The following is a 19,055-nucleotide window of genomic DNA, read 5'->3' as shown; positions in this document are numbered from 1 at the left end:
CAAAAGAAAAGTATTCTATTAAAGTTCAACAAAGGCTCTTTACCTAAGCTAAACTGACCACAGTCGATAATCTTAGCTACCACCTATGGGACATTTAATATGAGCTCTGCGTTTTTAATTACTTTTCATTGACTGAGCTGATATTCACAAAATTCTCATGAGACAAGAATTACTAACCCCTTTTACTGAGAGAAAACATAGGCTCAGCAAAGATAAACTGACTTCCAGATAGCAGAAATGTGGGAAAACCCAAGCCTATGTTTTTAGTACATATTGTAATACTGGTTTTGGTACATACATACAATACTTACTATCATATGACAAGATATGTCCACTTTTGCCTTCATAAATAACATGGCCTTTGGATGCAGCTTCCTCTCTGCCTTTCTCAGGACTGCTGTCTTCAATGGGCATTCTAGAAATGGACCCCTTCACCAAAGCCTCTGTTGGTATGCCAGTCTGGGGCAGAGCTGGAGTGCCCTGCCATCAAATCAAGCATCAAATCAAGGAGTAACTCGAGTTTAGGGAAAACACAAGGTGTTCAGAAAATTTACCCTATCACAGAATCAGGCTAATCTATTGCTTCAAAGAAGAAAGCACACGTACATGAAAGGAAATTACACATTGAATTTTTATCGGCATGAAGACATCCTGTACCTTCATCCTTCAACTCAGCTACGTAACACTTAAAATTATGACAGGTATATTAGGTGAATCAACTTTGCTCCCACCTTCATGTGAGGACTCTATTACAGGACTTAACTCTCAGAAGTTTCTCTTAAGGACTAAAATCAAGTAAATGAAACAGCTTTTATTAGGTTGCTGCAAATGTAATTGCAGTTTTTGCATTGTTGAAATTTGCCGCTTGATACTAGAATACATTCTTAAATAAATGTGGTTATGTTCTTTTTTCGTTTGAATGTAGTTATGCTACATATCATTTTAATGTGCATTTGTCACTTTGTTTTTTTGTTAATGACTTATTACTTGCTGTTTATTTTATATTTATTTTAGACAATGAAAATGATGTTAGACAAAAAGCAAATTCAAGTGATTTTCTTATTCAAGTTCAAAATGGGTCGTAAAGCAGCGGAGACAATTAATAACATCAACAACGCATTTGGCCCAGGAACTGTTAACAAGCATACAGTGCAGTGGTGGTTCAAGAAGTTTTGCAAAGGGAAAAAGAGCCTTGAAGATGAGGAGCATATTACCCGGCCATCAGAAGTTGACAACAACCAATTGAGAGCAATCACTGAAGCTGATCCTCTTACGACTACATGAGAAGTTGCCAAAGAACTTAACACCAACCATTCTATGGTTGTTCGGCTTTTGAAGCAAATTGGAAAAATGAAAAAGCTCAGTAAGTGGGTGCCTCGTGAGCTAAGCGAAAATTTTAAAAACTGTCTTTTTGAAGTGTTTTCTCCTATTCTAGGCAACAACAAACCATTTCTCAATCAGATCATGACATCCGATGAAAAGTAGATTTTAAGCTGGGCACGGGGGCTCATGCCTGTAATCCCAGCACTTTGGGAGGCCGAGGTGGGCGGATCATGAGGTCAGGAGATCGAGACCATCCTGGCTAACATGGTGAAACCCCGTCTCTACTAAAAATGCAAAAAATTAGCCGGGCATGGTAGCGGGTGCCTATAGTCCCAGCCACTCGGGAGGCTGAGGCAGGAGAATGGCGTGAACCCGGGAGGTGGAGCTTGCAGTGAGCCAAGATCGCGCCACTGCACTCCAGCCTGGATGACAGAGTGAGACTCTGTCTCAAAAAAAAGAAAAAAGAAAAAAAGAACAGTAGATTTTATACAAAAACTGGCGACAACCACCTCAGTGGCTGGACTGAGAAGAAGCTCCAAAACACTTCCCAAAGCCAAACTTGCACCAAAAAGAAGCAGTCTGCGTCCAGTCTGAGCCACTACAGCTTTCTGAATCCCCACAATACCATTACATCTGACAAGTATGCTCAGCAAATGAATGAGATGCACTGAAAACTGCAATGCCTGCTGCCAGCACCTGTCAACAGAAATAGCCCAATTCTCCACAACAACACCTGTGTCACACAACCAATGCTTCAAAAATTGAATGAATTGGGCTACGAAGTTTTGCCTCATCTGCCATATTTTCACCTGACCTCTCTCTCTACCACTTATTCAAGCATCTCGACTACTTTATGCAGGGAAAATTCTTCCACAACCAGCAGAATGCTTTCCATGGCTGGGTGTGGGGCTTAGGCCTGTAATCCCAGCACTTTGGGAGGCCGAGACGGGCGGATTACCTGAAGCCAGGAGTTCAAGACTAGCCTGGCCAACATGGCAAAAACCATCTCTACTAAAAATACAAAAATTAGCCAGGCATGGTTGTGCACGCCTGTTAATTCCAGCTACTTGGGTGGCTGAGGCAGGAGAATCACTTGAACCCTGGAGGCAGAAGCTGTAGTGAGCTGAGATGGCACCACGGCACTCCATACTCCAGCCTGGGCAACAGAGCAAGAGGAAGGAAGGAAGGGAGGGAGGGAGGGAGGGAGGGAGGGAGGGAGGAAGGAAGGAAGGAAGGAAGGAAGGAAGGAAGGAAGGAAGGAAGGAAGGAAGGAAGGAAGGAAGGAAGGAAGGAGCGAGCTTTCCAAGAGTTTGTCGAATCTCGAAGCATGTATTTTTATGTTACAAGAATAAACAAGATTATTTCTCATTGGCAAAAATGTGTGGATTGTAATGGTTCCTATTTTGATAAATAAAGATGTGTTTGAGCCTAGTTGTAATGATTTAAAATTCACAGTCTGAAATCGCATCTTCGCACCAACCTAATATAAATTTTCTAATAAAAATAAGATGATAAAGTAAGTTTTAAATTTAGAGTACTACAACTTTCTCTCAAATTGTGATATGAGGGTCTCTCAAATTGTGATATGAGGGAAAAATAACTTTCAAATATGAAACTGACTACTAGGTTGTTAGGCCGTTGGATGCCTCCGTGTTGTGACACTGATTCAGTTTAGGGCAGGTTATCTACATTTTCACCATCATCAGTCCTCCTCTGGGTTGCCAATGACCATGATTCTTTTTACCGTTCCTTTAAGCAGTGAGCCCTTCCTTCAAGGAAAATTGTTCATAGAACCTAATACGTAGAGCATTTTGTAAGAGAGAACAGCTTGCCGTAAAATAGGAGTTAGAGGCCTAGACTGAGTTTACTCACACATTTAGGGTCACCACGATGAGTACTGCTAAAACCCTAGAGAGCACAATCTGATACCATATGCTTAAGAAAAGCGATAAAAGACATACATTTGGCCGGGTGCAGTGGCTCACGCCTGTAATCCCAGCACTTTGGGAGGCCGAGACGGGCGGATCACGAGGTCAGGAGATCGAGACCATCCTGGCTAACACGGTGAAACCCCGTCTCTACTAAAAAGAAGTACAAAAAACTAGCCGGACGAGGTGGCGGGCACCTGTAGTCCCAGCTACTCGGGAGGCTGAGGCGGGAGAATGGCGTAAACCCGGGAGGCGGAGCTTGCAGTGAGCGGAGATCTCGCCACTGCACTCCAGCCTGGGCGACAGAGCGAGACTCTGTCTCAAAAAAAAAAAAAAAAAAAGACATACATTTACTTGTCTAGTCATTAAGTGAACTCATTAGTAAATATCTAGAAATCTTTAACACCCACTTCAGAAGTACTCATCTCAAATGCACAAACAGACTGTAAAACAAACAGATAAAATTTAGTCCCCTTTGGCCCAGTTCATACTGTCTTTCTTCCCATAGTTTGGATACCAGAGTGAAGAGAAAGAATAAAACATATAGGCCCATTTACTTTCCTCTGTCCATATTAAAGTATTAGCTTGCTGTAAAAACAGAAACACACTGACCAAATATAAAAGGAGACTTTTTTGAGATGGAGTCTTGCTCTGCCACCCAGGCTGGAGTGAGGTGGCACAATCTTGGCTCACTACAACCACCGCCTCCCAGGTTCAAACGATTCTCCTGCCTCAGCCTCCTGAATAGCTGGGATTACAGGCGCACACCACTAGGCCCGCCTAATTTTTGTATTTTTAGTAGAGATGGGGTTTCACCATACTGGTCAGGCTGGTCTCAAACTCCTGACCTCATGATCCACTCGCCTTGGCCTCCCAAAGTGCTGGGATTACAGGCGTGAGCCACCGCGCCCGGCCTAAAAAGAGAGATTTTAGGAGTCAGTATGTAACTTTCTTTTCTTCTGTTTTTAACTTATCCACTCAAGGAAGTAGCATGTAAACTACATTTCAGAAAGAAATCACCTGTGAACCTCATTAAAATGGTGATTTTAATTCACATGATCTAGAGTGGGGACTGACATTTCTGCATTACTCTAGCAAGCTCCCAGTGATGCCAATGCTCTGGTGCACAAACCACACTTGGCCAGCAAAGCCCTAGCCGAATCAGTGAAGGGCTTGGGAAAACACAGATTGCCAGCCCCCACCAACGAGGGTTGGGTTTCAGTAAATCTGGGGTAAGCCCTGAGAATTTATATGTGTAGCAATTTTCTAGGTGATTCTGATGCTACTGGTGTGGGGAATCATACTCTGAGAACAACTGTCCTATAGAACAGGAACTAGACAAAGAAAAAACTCGTGACAATGAATGAACACTTTAGAAAATGCAAGGCACAGGTTTCTGTTTACAATGATTTCCCAACACAGAATTTTCCCTCTTATGCGTATACATAATGAGGCTAAGAACTTTTTAAACATCAAGTTAAAATTAACAACTAACTGAGAGAAACTGTATTAATCAAAACTAGTGATTTATTTAGCCCAAAACTGGAAGATTTTTGGTGCCTTTGTTAATGCCATCCACATTTCCTGGTTTAGCATTAGATTCTAACAAGGCAGCTCACATACTGAGATTCTAGAACTACCTCTCCACAGGGGCAAAAGTAAGCAAATAATTTGTAATGGTTTTCTTCTCAATTTCTATCTAGGCTAAACACATGGTAAAAGCTTTTCCAGGAAGACAATAAGAGCTGCATCAATTAGAACATATTTCTTCTTCCAATTTGCAAATAAGTGACCTTTTCAAATGAACCAAAGTATACATAATATAGCTTCCAGTCAAAATGACCACATGAACATCTCTGTGCAGACAGTCTGTACATCTAGGTTTTACTACCATTGAGACCCTGTCCCATAATGCAGAAAAATGAATTTAAGTCACAAAGTAGCCAAAGTGCTAAGAATTATTTATCATTTTTTCCTGAGCTTTTGTTGAGTATATCAGAGATGATCATAACTAACCTGAGTGATAGAGCCCCGTAGGGATGGAATGCTCTCCACTGAAATTTTGCTGGTTGGAGTTCCCCGAGTTATACTTCCTTCTTGTATGGCTCCTGCGGTACCTGAATACAAACAAAGTTATTAGCAAATTACACCCCCGGACCCTGCCCCAAAACACAAAAAAACAGCCCCTACTTGGATAGAACTCAACTAAGAAGAAAAGAAAAAAGCAGCACAAAACCCATCATGTTTGTTTTATTAAAATGTACTTCCGAAATAATACTAAAGAACTGCTGAAACATGGAACTTCAAAGTTTTAAAATGACTTTTACATGGAAAGAAAACAAATTTAGAATGTAAAGACTATAGTTAAAAAAGCCCATCATTAAAATATACTAATAACTTACTTTAATAAATTTACTGGGAACAAAAGTTTAATATTTCTGCCAAACAGCATATTTTACCTCTGACTACACCTTCATGTTGGGCCCTGACCAATAGACCCTCAGGTTGTGAGTTTTGGCTTCGGGGAGAAAATTCTTCCTGCTTGATGTAGGGCAAAGTAGCTGTGGAAAGGCAGAGAAACATGAAGCAATCCAGTACTAAATTACTGGCTCTGATGCTACAAACGTAGATGCATTATGACTGTATTAACTCACTGACCTGATTTGGCAGATTCCTGTTGCCGTGGCAGTCCAAGAGAGATAGATCCCACTGAGGGCTTGGGTGTTTCTTGAGTGTAGGAAGCCTGATTATGAGAAGTCAAATAAGTGCCTGGTGTTCCCTAAAAAAAAAAAAAATACTAATTTAAAGATTAAACAAACATTGTTTTTTCACAAGGTCAATTTCACAAAGTCAGCATTCCCATTTCGGTTTTAAAAAAAAAGTTATACCCCTTCTACCCAAAACTAAGAATAGTTTTTGTAAAGCAAGATAATCTTCATCGTAGATTGCTTAAATTTAAAAAAATTTTAAGGGGAGTAGGATATGTCTCCTAAAATTACCATACATTACATGTAGATCGTATTTACTATTAATAAATTACATAAATAAAGCACTAATACGTTGCAATAAAAATGTAAGCTACTATTATTAATATTCACTCCTACTAAAAATGCTATGGAGAGTGGTATCAGCAAATACAGCAAAGTAATAAGGACTTCCAAAAACTCTCTTCCATAAAAGCAACAAGAAAACCTGGAAACGTTTTAAGAATCAACCTTTTCTTTTTTTCTATTTTTTTTTTTTTTTTGAGATAGAGGTTTGCTCTATCACCCAGGCTGGAGTGCAGTGGAGCGATCTCAGCTCACTGCAACCTCCACCTCCCAGTCTCAAGCAATGTAAGAATCGACTTTTAAAGAACCCTGGAAATTAACCAAAGGCTTGTAGAAATCTGGAAACATTTATTTAAAAAAGAAAAAAAAAAAAAAAAGCTGAATCTAGGTAAAAACAATGGGCTTTGTGGCATTTTAACCTGTTCCATTCTCATTCTCCTGATTAAGCTCTATGGTAGTGTTGAAAACCAAAAGCCCACAATCATAGTGCAAACCAGCTGCCTGGCACCCTCTAGAAGGGAAAGAGCAAGGCTGGAGCTCCTTACAAGCCTAATTCCCAGATAACTGTCATTGTCTGACTTGTCTGCTGGTTCTCTGGGAAACTCCATTCACAAAGGTGTCTTTATTTGACCTGACTGGAGTGGGAGAGGAGGTGCAGGCTTGTCAAAAACAATCAGAGGCAACTGATTAACTTCTCCACTGCCTGAGACAGTAGATCACAGCCAGGGTAAACAACAGGCTAACCAAAACACTTAAAAGGAAAAGCCAGGGAATGAGATGTCCATGGGGGTCTGAAAAGCTCCAACATATTCCCTAGAACCTAGAATGCTACATGCATGTGCAAGGCTATGGATATGCCAAGGAAAGACATGGGAAGACGCCATGCTCTCATCTCAGGCTGTCCTTAAGGCTCTGCAGGCCAGGAAGTAAAGACTAAGGCAAAGCTATCAAGTGCCCAACACACAAAGAGCACCCCTCAGCAAAGACTGATTTTACTGATTTTAGACATTTAAGGGAATCTGTCTAATCATTAGCTGATCACTAAGTTCATCAGACCTCAGTGGCCACACATAACAATACAGACTTTACAGAATTAGTTAAGAAAAGTCACTAAGCAAATAATAACAGCCAAAAGAAACAGAAACAACAAGCCCTGAAAAGAAAAGTGGGGGGGGGCCCGGGGGGATTCAAGTTCCAGAGTTGCTACATTATATATAATGTCCAGTTTTTGACCCAAAATTATAAGATATGCAAAGAAACATGAAAATGTGAGCTATACATACAAAACAGATCAGGGAACAGAAACTAAAGTAAGACTTTAAATCAGCTATTATAAATATATTCCAAGAACTAAAATGAACCATGTCTAAATTAAAGGAGGCCAGGTGCAGTGGCCTGCCTTCTTGAATCCTTACACTTTGGGAAACCCAGCAGGAGGATCACTTGAGGCCAAGAGTCTGAGAACAGCCTTAACAATATATTAAGACTCTGTCTCTACAAAAAAAATTTAAAAAAAATTAAAAGCCAAGGCACAGTGGTGCATGCCTGTAGTTCCAGCTACTCAGGATGCTAAGGCAAGATTGTTTGGGCCTGGGAGACTGACCCTGCAGTGAGCTAAGATCATGCCACTGCACTCCAGCCTGAGCAACAGAATTACTCCAGGAGATAGAAAAAGAAAAAAAAAAAGAAAGTACAAGAATGATATTTCACCAGATAGAGAATACCAACAAAGAGAAAGAAATCATTAAAAAGAACAAAATAGAAATTCTGGAGCTAAAAAAATATAAGAACTAGGGGTGAAGGTGGGTCTCAACAAACTAAGAATGGAAGGAAACATCTTCAATATGATGAAAGACATCCATGAAAAACTTAACATTTTGCCTAACAGTGAAATACTGAATGCCTTCCTTCTAAGATAAGCAACAAGAAATGCATGTCCATGTTTACCAATTCACTATTTAGCATTCCTGTATCAAGACCATCCTGGCCAACATGGTGAAACCCCGTCTCTACTAAAAATACAAAAAAATTAGCTGGACAGGGTGGCACATGACTGTAGTCTCAGCTACTTGGGAGGCTGAGGCTGGAGGATCGCTTGAACCTGGGAGGCAAGGGTTGCAGTGAGCCGAGATCGCGTCACTGCACTCCAGCCTGAGCAACAGAGCAAGACTCTGTCTCAGAAAAAAAAAAAAAAAAATCCTAACTACTCGGAAGGCTGAGGTGGGAGGATCGCTTGAGCCCAGGAGTTGGAGGCTACAGTGAGCTATGATCACACCACTGCAGAGCAAGACTTTGTTAAAAAATTTTAAAAAAATTTTAAAAAAATTTAAAGGAATCAGCCAAATATAAATCAAACAAAACATGTACAAATCTCTAAAGTGAAAACTTTAAAGCACTGCTGAGAGATACAGATAAATGAAAAGATATACAAGTTCATGGATTAGAAGATTCGATGTTAAGATATCCATTTCTACCCCAAATTGATCTATAGATTTAATACAATTCCAACAAAAATCCCAGCAGATGGGTGGTTTCTGGTTTTGTTTTGTTTTGTTTTGTTTGGTCTTTTAAACCGTAAACTATGATTTGAAGCATTCTCAGATGTTTGGGTGGCAACATCTTCTTAAAATGGGTCCCTGTGCTTGCCTTCTGGGGAGACAGTGCTGAGCAGGTGAATCATAAAGCATTTACGCATATGTTATATGCCCACTGCACCCACCTCTTCCCCACAACCTTTGCCTCTTGGGTGGTTTGTGCTACTTTCCCCTTACTTTGCTACATTTCTAGAGTTAAGTTGGTTTTACTTACAAGATTCATGTTTAGGGGGAAAAATAAAACTCTCCCTTAAAACATATTTCTACTCCTCCTGCAAATAAAATAAATGAAGTGGGGAAAGGACAGGACAGGACAGGACAGGACAGGACAGGTCAGGACAGGACAGGACAGGACAGGAAAGGAAAGGAAAGGAAAGGAAAGGAAAGGAAAGGAAAGGAAAGGAAAGGAAAGGAAAGGGAGGAGGAGGAGGAGGAAGAAGAGAAAGAGAAGGAGAAGGAGAAGGAGAAGAAGGAAAAGAGAAAATTTTTTTCTTTAAGTAGACTGACAGATTGTTTCAGCCTCTGCTGCTGCCAGGTGCCCATGAAAAAGTGGGGGCAAAAAAAAAAAAAAAGAGCAGGTTCTGAAGTTCACCCTTGACTGAACCTACCCCACAGATGTTGCTGCCAAATGTTAGCAGTTTCTCCAAGACAGAATTAAAGTGAATGGAAAAGCTGGGAATCTTGGTGGAGGGGTAGTAACTATTGAAAGGAGCAAGAATACAAGCACCGTAACTTCTGAGGTGCCTTTTTCCAAAGGGTATTTGAAATAGCTCACCAAAAAATATCTGAAGAGTAAGCTATGTGATTGGTGTGCATAGCTGCTAACAGCAAAGAGAATTTCGGATTATGTTACTTCCAAATTAATCAGGACAAAGAAGAGAAGGAAGATGAGGATTAAAACTCATTTACCTGGAATTTTTTGTATGAGTCCTTGAATAAAACTTGGGAACCAAAAAAAGTGTGGGAGACAGAAATTGTTAAGCTGATTATATAATTTATATGAAAATGCAAAAGGCACCAAATAGCCAAAACAATCTTGAAAAACAAAAACACCAAAGACTTATACTACATGATTTCAGTACTTACAATAAAGCTATAGTAATCAAGACTGTGGTACTGACAAAAGGATGAAAAAGTACATCCATGGAACAGCATGGAGACAATGCAGAAACAGAACCATATATACTGTCAAACGATTTCTAACAAAGGAACTAAAGCGATCAAAGGAGTAAAAGACTTTTCAATTGGTGCTATTTTCTACTAGAAATTTACATAAAGATGAATGTTAATCCTGACCTCATACTATACACAAAAATTAATTTGATTCTGGTCATGGGCCTCAATATAAAAGCCAAAATTATAAAGCTTTCAGAAGAAAAAAACAGGCAAATATCTCACAACCTTGGAGCAAGCAAAGATTTCTTAGCAAAATAAAATTAATCATAGGAGAAAAAAGTGTGTATATATATTTAGACGACATAAAAATTTGCAACTTCTGCTCATCAAAATACCAGTAAGAAAATAGACAAAAAAACAGAGAAAATATTTGTAATACATACATCTAACAGAGAACTTTCAACCATAATAAAGACCTACAACACAGTATCAAAAAGACTCAGTAGAAAGAGATAATCAGACTTAAATAGTCACTTCAAAGGTGTACAAATGGCCAATAAGCACATGAAAAGTGCCCAACACTGTTTGTTGTCAGGGAAATGTGAAATACAACCACAATAAGATATTATTACACACCAAGTATGACTAAAATGACCAAGACTTGACAACATCAAATGAAGCAATCATGTCTCGTACATTGCTAGTGGCAGCATAAAACTGTAGAACCGCTCTGGAAAAGTATAAAACATACATAAACCTAGTAATTCCACTGCCAGGTAATTGTACAAGAAAAATAAAAACATATGTCCACAAAGAACCCATTACAAGAATGCCCAGCTTTATTTATAGCTGCCAAAAACTGGAAACAGCTCAGGTTTTCATCAACAGGAGACTGGATAAACAAACTGGTATTACTCAGCAATAAAAAGGAAAAAACTACTGATTACATAAAACCCTGGACGAATTCCCTAAAACCATTATGCTGAGTTAAAGAAGACAGATGCAAAAGAGTACACCATGTTTGATTCCATTCACAGGAAGTTCTAGAAAAGGCAAAACTAATCTACAACAATAGAAAGTCGAATAGTGGTTGCTTCAGGAAGTGGGAGGGGAGATGGGCTGGGAAGGAACATGAGAAAACTTTCTGAAGTGAAGAAGTGTTCAATAAGTTGACAGGGGTGTGACCACTGATATCCATGTTAATCAAAACTGATGGAACTGTTAAGACCAGACCATATCTCAACTTTTTAAAAACTAATGAACCAGGAAGAAGATTTAGTGGCCAAAGTCAGAATAAATTATAATACTAACCACCTACAATTTAATATTTAGAGTCTTTATCATAGATTAGTGAACAAATATTCTACTGTTTGAAACTAAGTTTAAAACTTGGTAAGTTTAGAGTGATGTAAATTAAACTAGGTGGTATGCCAAGTGCCAAGTGTAATTAAATGGGTGGTATGCCATGACTACTCAATCTGAGTACATCACTCACTGAAAGTTCTGATTTGTGGCAAAAGTATAGTGACTGCTGCATTTTCTGGTCATTATCTCTTGAAATTTCATATTCAGACAGATTATTATTTATTAGTACTCTGACAAATCAGTGCAAGAAGGAGGGACAAGTTTTAACAAAGGCATATTCAACAAGAAATCTACTGTAAAGAGAAGTCGTTTCACCTGTGAGATGGAGCCTCCCATTATAAAAGATGGTTTTTCTGAAGCCACTGTGGTTTTGGATGACGGGATGAGAGGGGGCGGTGGCCTGGTTGGTCGAGTTGTTGGAAGCCGAACGCCTTCAGGGAGATTAGTTATCACTTGATGTGGAGCAGGCTGAAGGACTTTTAAAAGGAAAGAAAAATGATTTAAAAATAGTCCATTTCCTAGTTTACAACAGGTTACCTCTCTCAGTCATTCCTGAATTTTTAAATCACAAATTAAAAAATGCAACATGAAACCAACAATGAACATTTCTATTTAAAATTTCTCATTCACGTAAGCCTGTATACATATTTAAGTCACAAATACTATTTGTGGGGTTGAAATGTTCAACTCCCTTTCAAACCAGAGCTTCCAAGCTGATGCTCATTTCAAACTACTTCTGCTTAGCAGAGCAAACATCAGTCTTCAAATATTTATCTCTCGCCACCACTCTTAGGGTACTTCTTAAGAACAGCTGATAACACTACTTCATAGAATGCACACACATGACTGACAACCAGTTATACATCCTTTTCGCATCTTGCACATTTTGAGAAACATTTACTGATTCCGGCTCTCACAGAACACTTGAATTTTGGGGATGGGGAGATCTCAAGAATTTTACAAATTCATGTACTCTTCTTAAAGGAAGAGCCAGTCAATGTCACAGTATAAATGTGTGAACACAAATTTCCCAGTGGCCCAGTGAACTCAGCTAAATACAATTGATGATGGAATGCAGAGAAACAAAGTCATTTTGAAACAGCAAGGACATGTCCTGGAAGAGCAGTTCATTCACGAGATTAAACCGCCCACGTGGAACATGTGTGGGTGGATGGCCAGCAGCCACTGCACAGAGGAGTGATATTTACCTGGCGGGACACTATAGCGGGCTGCACTCATATCAGGCTGTGGAGCGGCTTTACTGACTTCTCTTGGAGAAAGCCTACACGGTGAGGCTGACCTTGCTGCAGTATTGTGCATCTGTGCTTCCTGTTCTAGAGCACGTTTGACCTCAGCATAAGGCATATAGGCGACTGATTTTCCTATGAAAGTTAAAGTTATCAAAATAAGGGAAGAACCCCAAATTAAAATAGTAAGTGTGAAAGGACCAAGCCCACACCATCCAGGGGCAGATCCAACTATATTACTAACATTAAAGTCTAAAATTCCTGGGGGCAAAATCCACCCACAGAGAAGTTAAGAAATCCTCTAACTCTAAATCTTCTGTGTATCCTCAAATACTCATTTACGAGTTTTCCCTTTAAAGGACCAAGAACTTCTCTTTCCTCTTAAGGAGAATCAAGTGTTTTCACATGCAATAAAATCACAACAGGGAAATATCAGATTATCAAGCAATTCTGTTAATTCAAATCTGGCCTGACTGGAGGTTATTAGCTTTGCGAGGATTTCACAACTCTTATAATTAGCCTGTTGAAGCTCACTCCATGATAATATGCACAGAAATAAATTTAATTAAGAAATGGAAGAAGGCTTTCAAAAGATGCAGATCAAACTAATCCAAAAATCCTATATAAGCTTATCAAAACCATGAATATAACTACAATAATACTAATTAAAATTATTTATCATGTAAGTTACCTCCACATAAAGCATAAAGAAACTTTAAACATTTTAAAGGGCATGCCAGAAATGCAGTCATATTAAGAGTTTAAAATATATAGTTTATTTTTAAAATGAAATTAACATCTGTAATTTTTGAAAATCCAAAAAGCACAAAGTAAAACTCATTTGTAACCCTGACCACTTAGATCTGTAGCATTTTAATGTCTGTCAGAATAAATTCCCACACATTTTATTTATTATTTTCACTACCTAGTTGTATCCATTTATCTTTCCTGGTAAATCTAAATTTAAAATGTTCCCAAACAACTGGAATTTTCATCAGACTTGTATTAAATTTATGAATAAATACAGAAGACTTGACATTTTATAATAATGAGTTTTCTAGTTGAGAAATCTTGTTTTTGTCAGATAGGTCCATACATTGCTTGTTAAAAATTATTCCTAGATGTGTCATATTGGTAAGAAAACCATCTCTTTCATATATATGGGTTTATATAAATAAACCTGATTACTGCAGACGTACAGGAAAGATGCGGATTTCTGTGTAATATTTTTTTCTGAGAAACTAATGAACTTTATTTTTAGCTCTAATAACTTTTCAGTTGATTCTTTTAGGCTTTTAGGTGAATAATCTTATCCTATAAATAATTTGTCTTTTCCCTTCAAATACCTAAACCTCTTATTTCCTTACTACACTATTTTTTGTAATCATTTACTAAGGTGCTTTTAAAAATCAGAAACAATTACAAAAATATCAACTAATATTCAAGCACTAGGCAGGGTGCATTACATATATTATCTATTTAGCCCTCAAGACCAATGTGATTATTAATACCATTTTACAGATGAGGAAACTGAGGCTCAGAAAAATCACATCTAATTGCCCAACCAAGGTCTACCAGGGATTTTTTTAAAGCAGTATAATTACAGACCATTAGCTCTAAACCACAGGTCAATAGTGTCTCACTAAAGGACAGGGTGTTGAATTTCAGATGTCTCTGGGGTATCCATCAAGATGACGGTACTTTTTCCTTCTATGACACATTAATATAATGAATTAGAGTAAGTGTCCTAATACTGAGCAAACAGATTTATGAAATAACCCAACTCCAAAAGAAAATCACCACTTCTTTCCTAGAGAATTTAATATGATAATGTATTAAAAATCCAATGTCTAATTATTTTACCATTTCCAGTCAGTTTATAACTATGTTAAAAAAAAAAAAATCCACTGGTCAAAGTAGGTTTTTTGTTTTTGTTTTTGTTTTTTTGAGACAGAGTCTTGCTCTGTCTCCCAGGCTGAAGTGCAGTGGCACAATCTCGGCTCACTGCAACCTCCGTCTCCCGGGTTCACGCCATTCTCCTGCCTCAGCCTCCCAAGTAGCTGGGACTACAGGCGCCCGTCATCACGCCTAGCTAACTTTTGTATTTTTAGTAGAGACGGGGTTTCCCCGTGTTAGTCAGGATGGTCTCCATCTCCTGACCTCGTGATCCACCCGCCTCGGCCTCCCAAAGTGCTGGGATTACAGGCGTGAGCCGCCGTGCCCGGCCTTTTTTTTTTTTTTTAATGATGGAAATTTGCATGGTTCTAAACACAGCTATTTAAATTACCATGTACCCGGAGCAGGAAAAGAAAAACAGCAACAGCAAGAAAATAAACATGCAACAAACTAGGGTCAGTTACAAAGAAGCATTAACTTTTTTTGTTTGTTTGTATTTATTTATTTATTTTGAGACGAAGTCTGGCTCTGTCACCCAGGTTGGAGTGCAGTGGCGTGATCTCGGCTCACTGCAAGCTCCGCCTCCCGGGTCCACGCCATTCTCCTGCCTCAGCCTCCCGAGTAGCTGGGACCACAGGCGCCCGCCACCTCGCCCGGCTACTTTTTTGTATTTTTTAGTAGAGACGGGGTTTCACCGTGTTAGCCAGGATGGTTTCCATCTCCTGACCTCATGATCCGCCCACCTCGGCCTCCCAAAGTGCTGCGATTACAGGCGTGAGCCACCGTGCCCAGCCTTAACTCTTATTTTAATTGGATAATTTTGTTAAATAGCGTTAGAAGTTCAATTGTAACTCTACCTCCATATGCTTGAGTTCCTTCACTGTAGAAAAGAAGCTTAAAAGTTACCAATAAAGCAGAGGTCAACTCGTGTAAATGTTACTGGTAAGTGAAAACAATTCTGTAAGGTTTATTTCAACCTTTTCTAAAGATGGGAAAAGCTTTAAGCAACTTAAAACGGGCATACCTACAGTAATTATTTATACCATTCACATTAAGAGAAATAAATACAACCAAATAGTTGGACAACAAGTGCTGCCTGTTACTTGCTAAGAGACCATGAAGGGAAAAGTAGAAAACATGGCCCTAATTCGGGTGGACCGTACCAATATTTGGTGATACTTTATACATAAATCCATACTCTCACTATTCTTCACACTCTATAAACTGTTCTGTGAGGTTAAATTTAAACCATTTGTGTCAAACATTCTAGACACAAGCATCTTAACTGCAAACATTAAAATGTTATTTGAAAGGTTATCCTATACACTGAACTACAGGATAGATTCAAAGAAAGATTTCTGGTACTTGTTAAACAAATTATAGGATGAATACACTAGGGAGATTAGCTAAAACAAAACCACCTTTGGATAAACTTTCCCTCCTTATAGAGCATCACCTTCAACCAAACTGTAAAATTCTTAATGTCATACTAATCAAACATACAATTACAATTTTGTTTTAAGATGATTGAATTATGATTAAAAATTAGGATACCACTGAGATCTAAACCACATGTATTAATGTGACTAACACAGAGAAGTACAATTCACAGTTTGGAGTCTCAGAATTTGGAGATCTAGCCTGGTTCAGTTTTTTCAGTTCCCAAATACAACTCATTTTATAAAGCAGATCAATAAAAGATACTGATGCTTTAAAATTATAATATGATATCCATATTAAAATGACCCAGATATTACCAACAATAATGTTATGCTTTGGCATAAGTTCAACAAATGATACCATCTGAATGTCATTTTTCTAACTTTTACTACTTCTTCACAAAATCTGTCCTAAATTATTAATGTAAGAAATACATCCAGAGACTTTTATTCTCTAAAGTATCATTTTCCACTGATGAATTTCCTCATAATTGGAACGTTCAAAGGACAAACACCTGCGATAAGTCCGTTAATATGCTGTAGTGAAACGAAATAAAGATATCTCCATTATGTCATTCATTTATAATTCATTCCTTTAAGGTGTAATTACCGAGTACATATGTCAATTACAGAACTAGGGATTAAGAATTCCCTAGAACCAACAAAGTAAAAGCCTAAAAGTTATCAATATTTCTACCTTCATTCAAGGAAATATTCATTTAGCACCTTTTATATTCCTTGGTGGATATTATCATTCTGGTTCACATTTTTCCTAGCACAAGATTTATGTTTAAAAGATTAACAAGTTTACATTTAAAACTCTAACATAAGAAGTTCAGTGTGTTATGTAACTAATAACTCATTATTGGTGTGATCTAGGCAGAGTCAGCAGGATCAGTTAAATACCACAGTTCCTATTTTATATTAAATAACCCTTGGAACGCATGGCATTGTAAAACTAATAGCTCTTATTTAGCTAAATAAAGTACTGTAAAGAATCTTCTGAATCATTCAGACTATTTCAGTATTCTTATATTCTAAGCATATCATAGCATATAAGTAGACTGTAAACTCATTCTTAACCAGAAACATGTGCCCATCTTCTAACCATGTCAGAAGAATGTATTAAAACTTAAAAACCGCTCCTTTCTTCTTTTTTTAAAGAAAGTAAAAGTGTACCACACACCAACTAAAACAGCAACAGACCAATTCAAATCTATTACTTGAAATAAAAACAGTGATGTAACAATGAAAACAGGTACCTCCATAGTATCTACTAATACTGTGTATATACAGTACTAATGCACTAATTAGTATGTAATTATACACTACATTATACATAAAATAACGCAGAGCCACATGTTATATAACAATACCGAATGCTCCTTCTTTAATTTTACAACCACAACAAGGTGGTTGTACTATTATTTTCATTTTACAGATGAGAAAACTAAAGCTATGAAAGGTTAAGTGACTTGCTTGTGGCCACACAGCTGGCAAACGCCAAGGTGAAGGCTTAACCAGCATCTGCTTGGGAACAGCCACTACACAAAGTTGTGTCTCTCATCTACCAGAGAATGTGAATATTACACTGTAATATTTGAAGGGGATTTGCTTCGAGGACCGGACAACAATTCTCACTTACTCTGAAAATTCAGATGAATGGAACATAAAGCATGACTTTATTTGTAAGTCTTCCGGCACAAAGATGAATATCAGAAAATTCACATTAACTAGAATGCTACTAAAAATGTTACTGGCATCCTTTAATAGTTAATAATACTAACATTTCTTCAGAGTTTAAGGTCAATTTAAGGAACTGTGTCTGTTAGGGACAAATGTAATAATCAGTTGGGAGGCTGATAACTTACAAAGCACAATGGACACTGCTTATGGGTTTAGCTTTATTTCCCTTCATAAAAGTTCTCTGTGGTGATGGCTCTATTTACCTACCTTCCCACTCTCTGTTTGGACTCTTGGATGTGCCACATGGACTTGTAGAACTTCTACATTCCAAATCTATCTGTTCTTGTCTCTGCCGCTGCTCCTCCAGGAGTGCTGACTCATGCATTGCTTTAATGTGTCGCTGGTAGAGAGCATAGCCACTCACTGGGGTTCCGATTGGTATGTTACATGGGGTGCAGGATACCTACAGGAAGAAAATAAATCTAAATATGCAAACAACCAATGTAATAATAATTGCCATTTGTTACAAGTAATGCTTATTTCTGTCATATTATTGGTTGAATTGATTTTATCATTTTTTAATCAAAGGTATCTTCAAGAATGATGCTTAAGGCTGGGTGAATGGCTCATGCCTGTAATCTCATCACTTTGAGAGGCTGAGGCAGGCAGGTCAGGAGTTCAAGACCAGCCTGGCCAACGTGGTGAAACCTCGTCTCTAACAAAAATACAAAAATTTAGGCGGGTGCGGTGATGCATGCCTGTAGTCCCAGCTACTCGGGAGGCTGACACATGAGAATCACTTGAGCCTGGGGAGGCAGAGGTTGCAGTGGGCTGAGATCGCACCATTGCACTCCAGCCTGGGCAACACAGCGAGACCTGGTTTTCTTTCAGAACTGATCACAATGTAAATCACACAATCTGTAGTAAGAGAAACAAAAAATCAGAAATCACAACACATCTGTCTGATTCTAATTTATGGCAGCCAAGTCCCTTGTGGCCCTAGGTCCCATCCCTCATCTCTCTCTTACCAGGGATCAGATCCATTTATATATTTTTTTTCTTTTCTTTCTTTTTTTTTTTGAGACACAGTCTGGCTCCGTTGGCCAGGCTGGAGTGCAATGGTGTGATCCTGGCTCACTGCAACCTCCACCTCCCGGGTTCAAGCAATTCTCCTGCCTCAGCCTCCCGAGTAGCTGGGATTACAGGTGCACACCACCATACCCGGCTAATTTTTCTATTTTTTCGGTAGCAAAGGGGTTTCGCCATGTTGGCCAGGCTGGTCTCGAACTCCTGGCCTCAAGTGATCTCTCGCCTCAGCCTCCCAAAGTGCTGGAATTACAGGTATGAGCCACCGTGCCTGGCGGATCACATCCATTTATGTGATTTAAATGTCATCCATTTGTTAATGATT

At 38.6% G+C, this 19,055-nt stretch overlaps 1 protein-coding gene and 1 pseudogene across 47 annotated transcripts in view; one reads left to right on the top strand and one right to left on the bottom strand.

The window, feature by feature from the left end:
- The window catches only part of NCOR1 (nuclear receptor corepressor 1), a 189,410-nt gene that overhangs the window by 46,049 nt on the left and 124,306 nt on the right, over window positions 1–19,055 (bottom strand). For 24 of the 47 annotated variants that reach the window (XM_015118697.3, XM_077970423.1, XM_015118702.3 and 21 more), the window contains 7 exons: window positions 17,912–18,107; window positions 12,585–12,758; window positions 11,692–11,852; window positions 5,910–6,030; window positions 5,711–5,812; window positions 5,268–5,368; window positions 312–480 (listed from right to left, as the gene is read on the bottom strand). In XM_015118697.3, the coding sequence (XP_014974183.3) occupies window positions 312–480; window positions 5,268–5,368; window positions 5,711–5,812; window positions 5,910–6,030; window positions 11,692–11,852; window positions 12,585–12,758; window positions 17,912–18,107 (1,024 nt within the window). The remainder of the gene's footprint in view (window positions 1–311; window positions 481–5,267; window positions 5,369–5,710; window positions 5,813–5,909; window positions 6,031–11,691; window positions 11,853–12,584; window positions 12,759–17,911; window positions 18,108–19,055) is intronic. The other 23 variants (XM_015118707.3, XM_077970435.1, XM_077970430.1 and 20 more) reach the window with 1 other exon arrangement.
- Window positions 7,184–9,899, top strand: LOC106993925 (large ribosomal subunit protein eL22 pseudogene; annotated as a pseudogene).

This window comes from Macaca mulatta, chromosome 16, assembly GCF_049350105.2.
Source record: "Macaca mulatta isolate MMU2019108-1 chromosome 16, T2T-MMU8v2.0, whole genome shotgun sequence".
Classification (NCBI taxonomy): Eukaryota; Metazoa; Chordata; class Mammalia; order Primates; family Cercopithecidae; genus Macaca; species Macaca mulatta.
The sequence above is the reverse complement of the archived record's forward strand: the minus strand, read 5'-3'. Positions and strand labels throughout refer to the sequence as shown.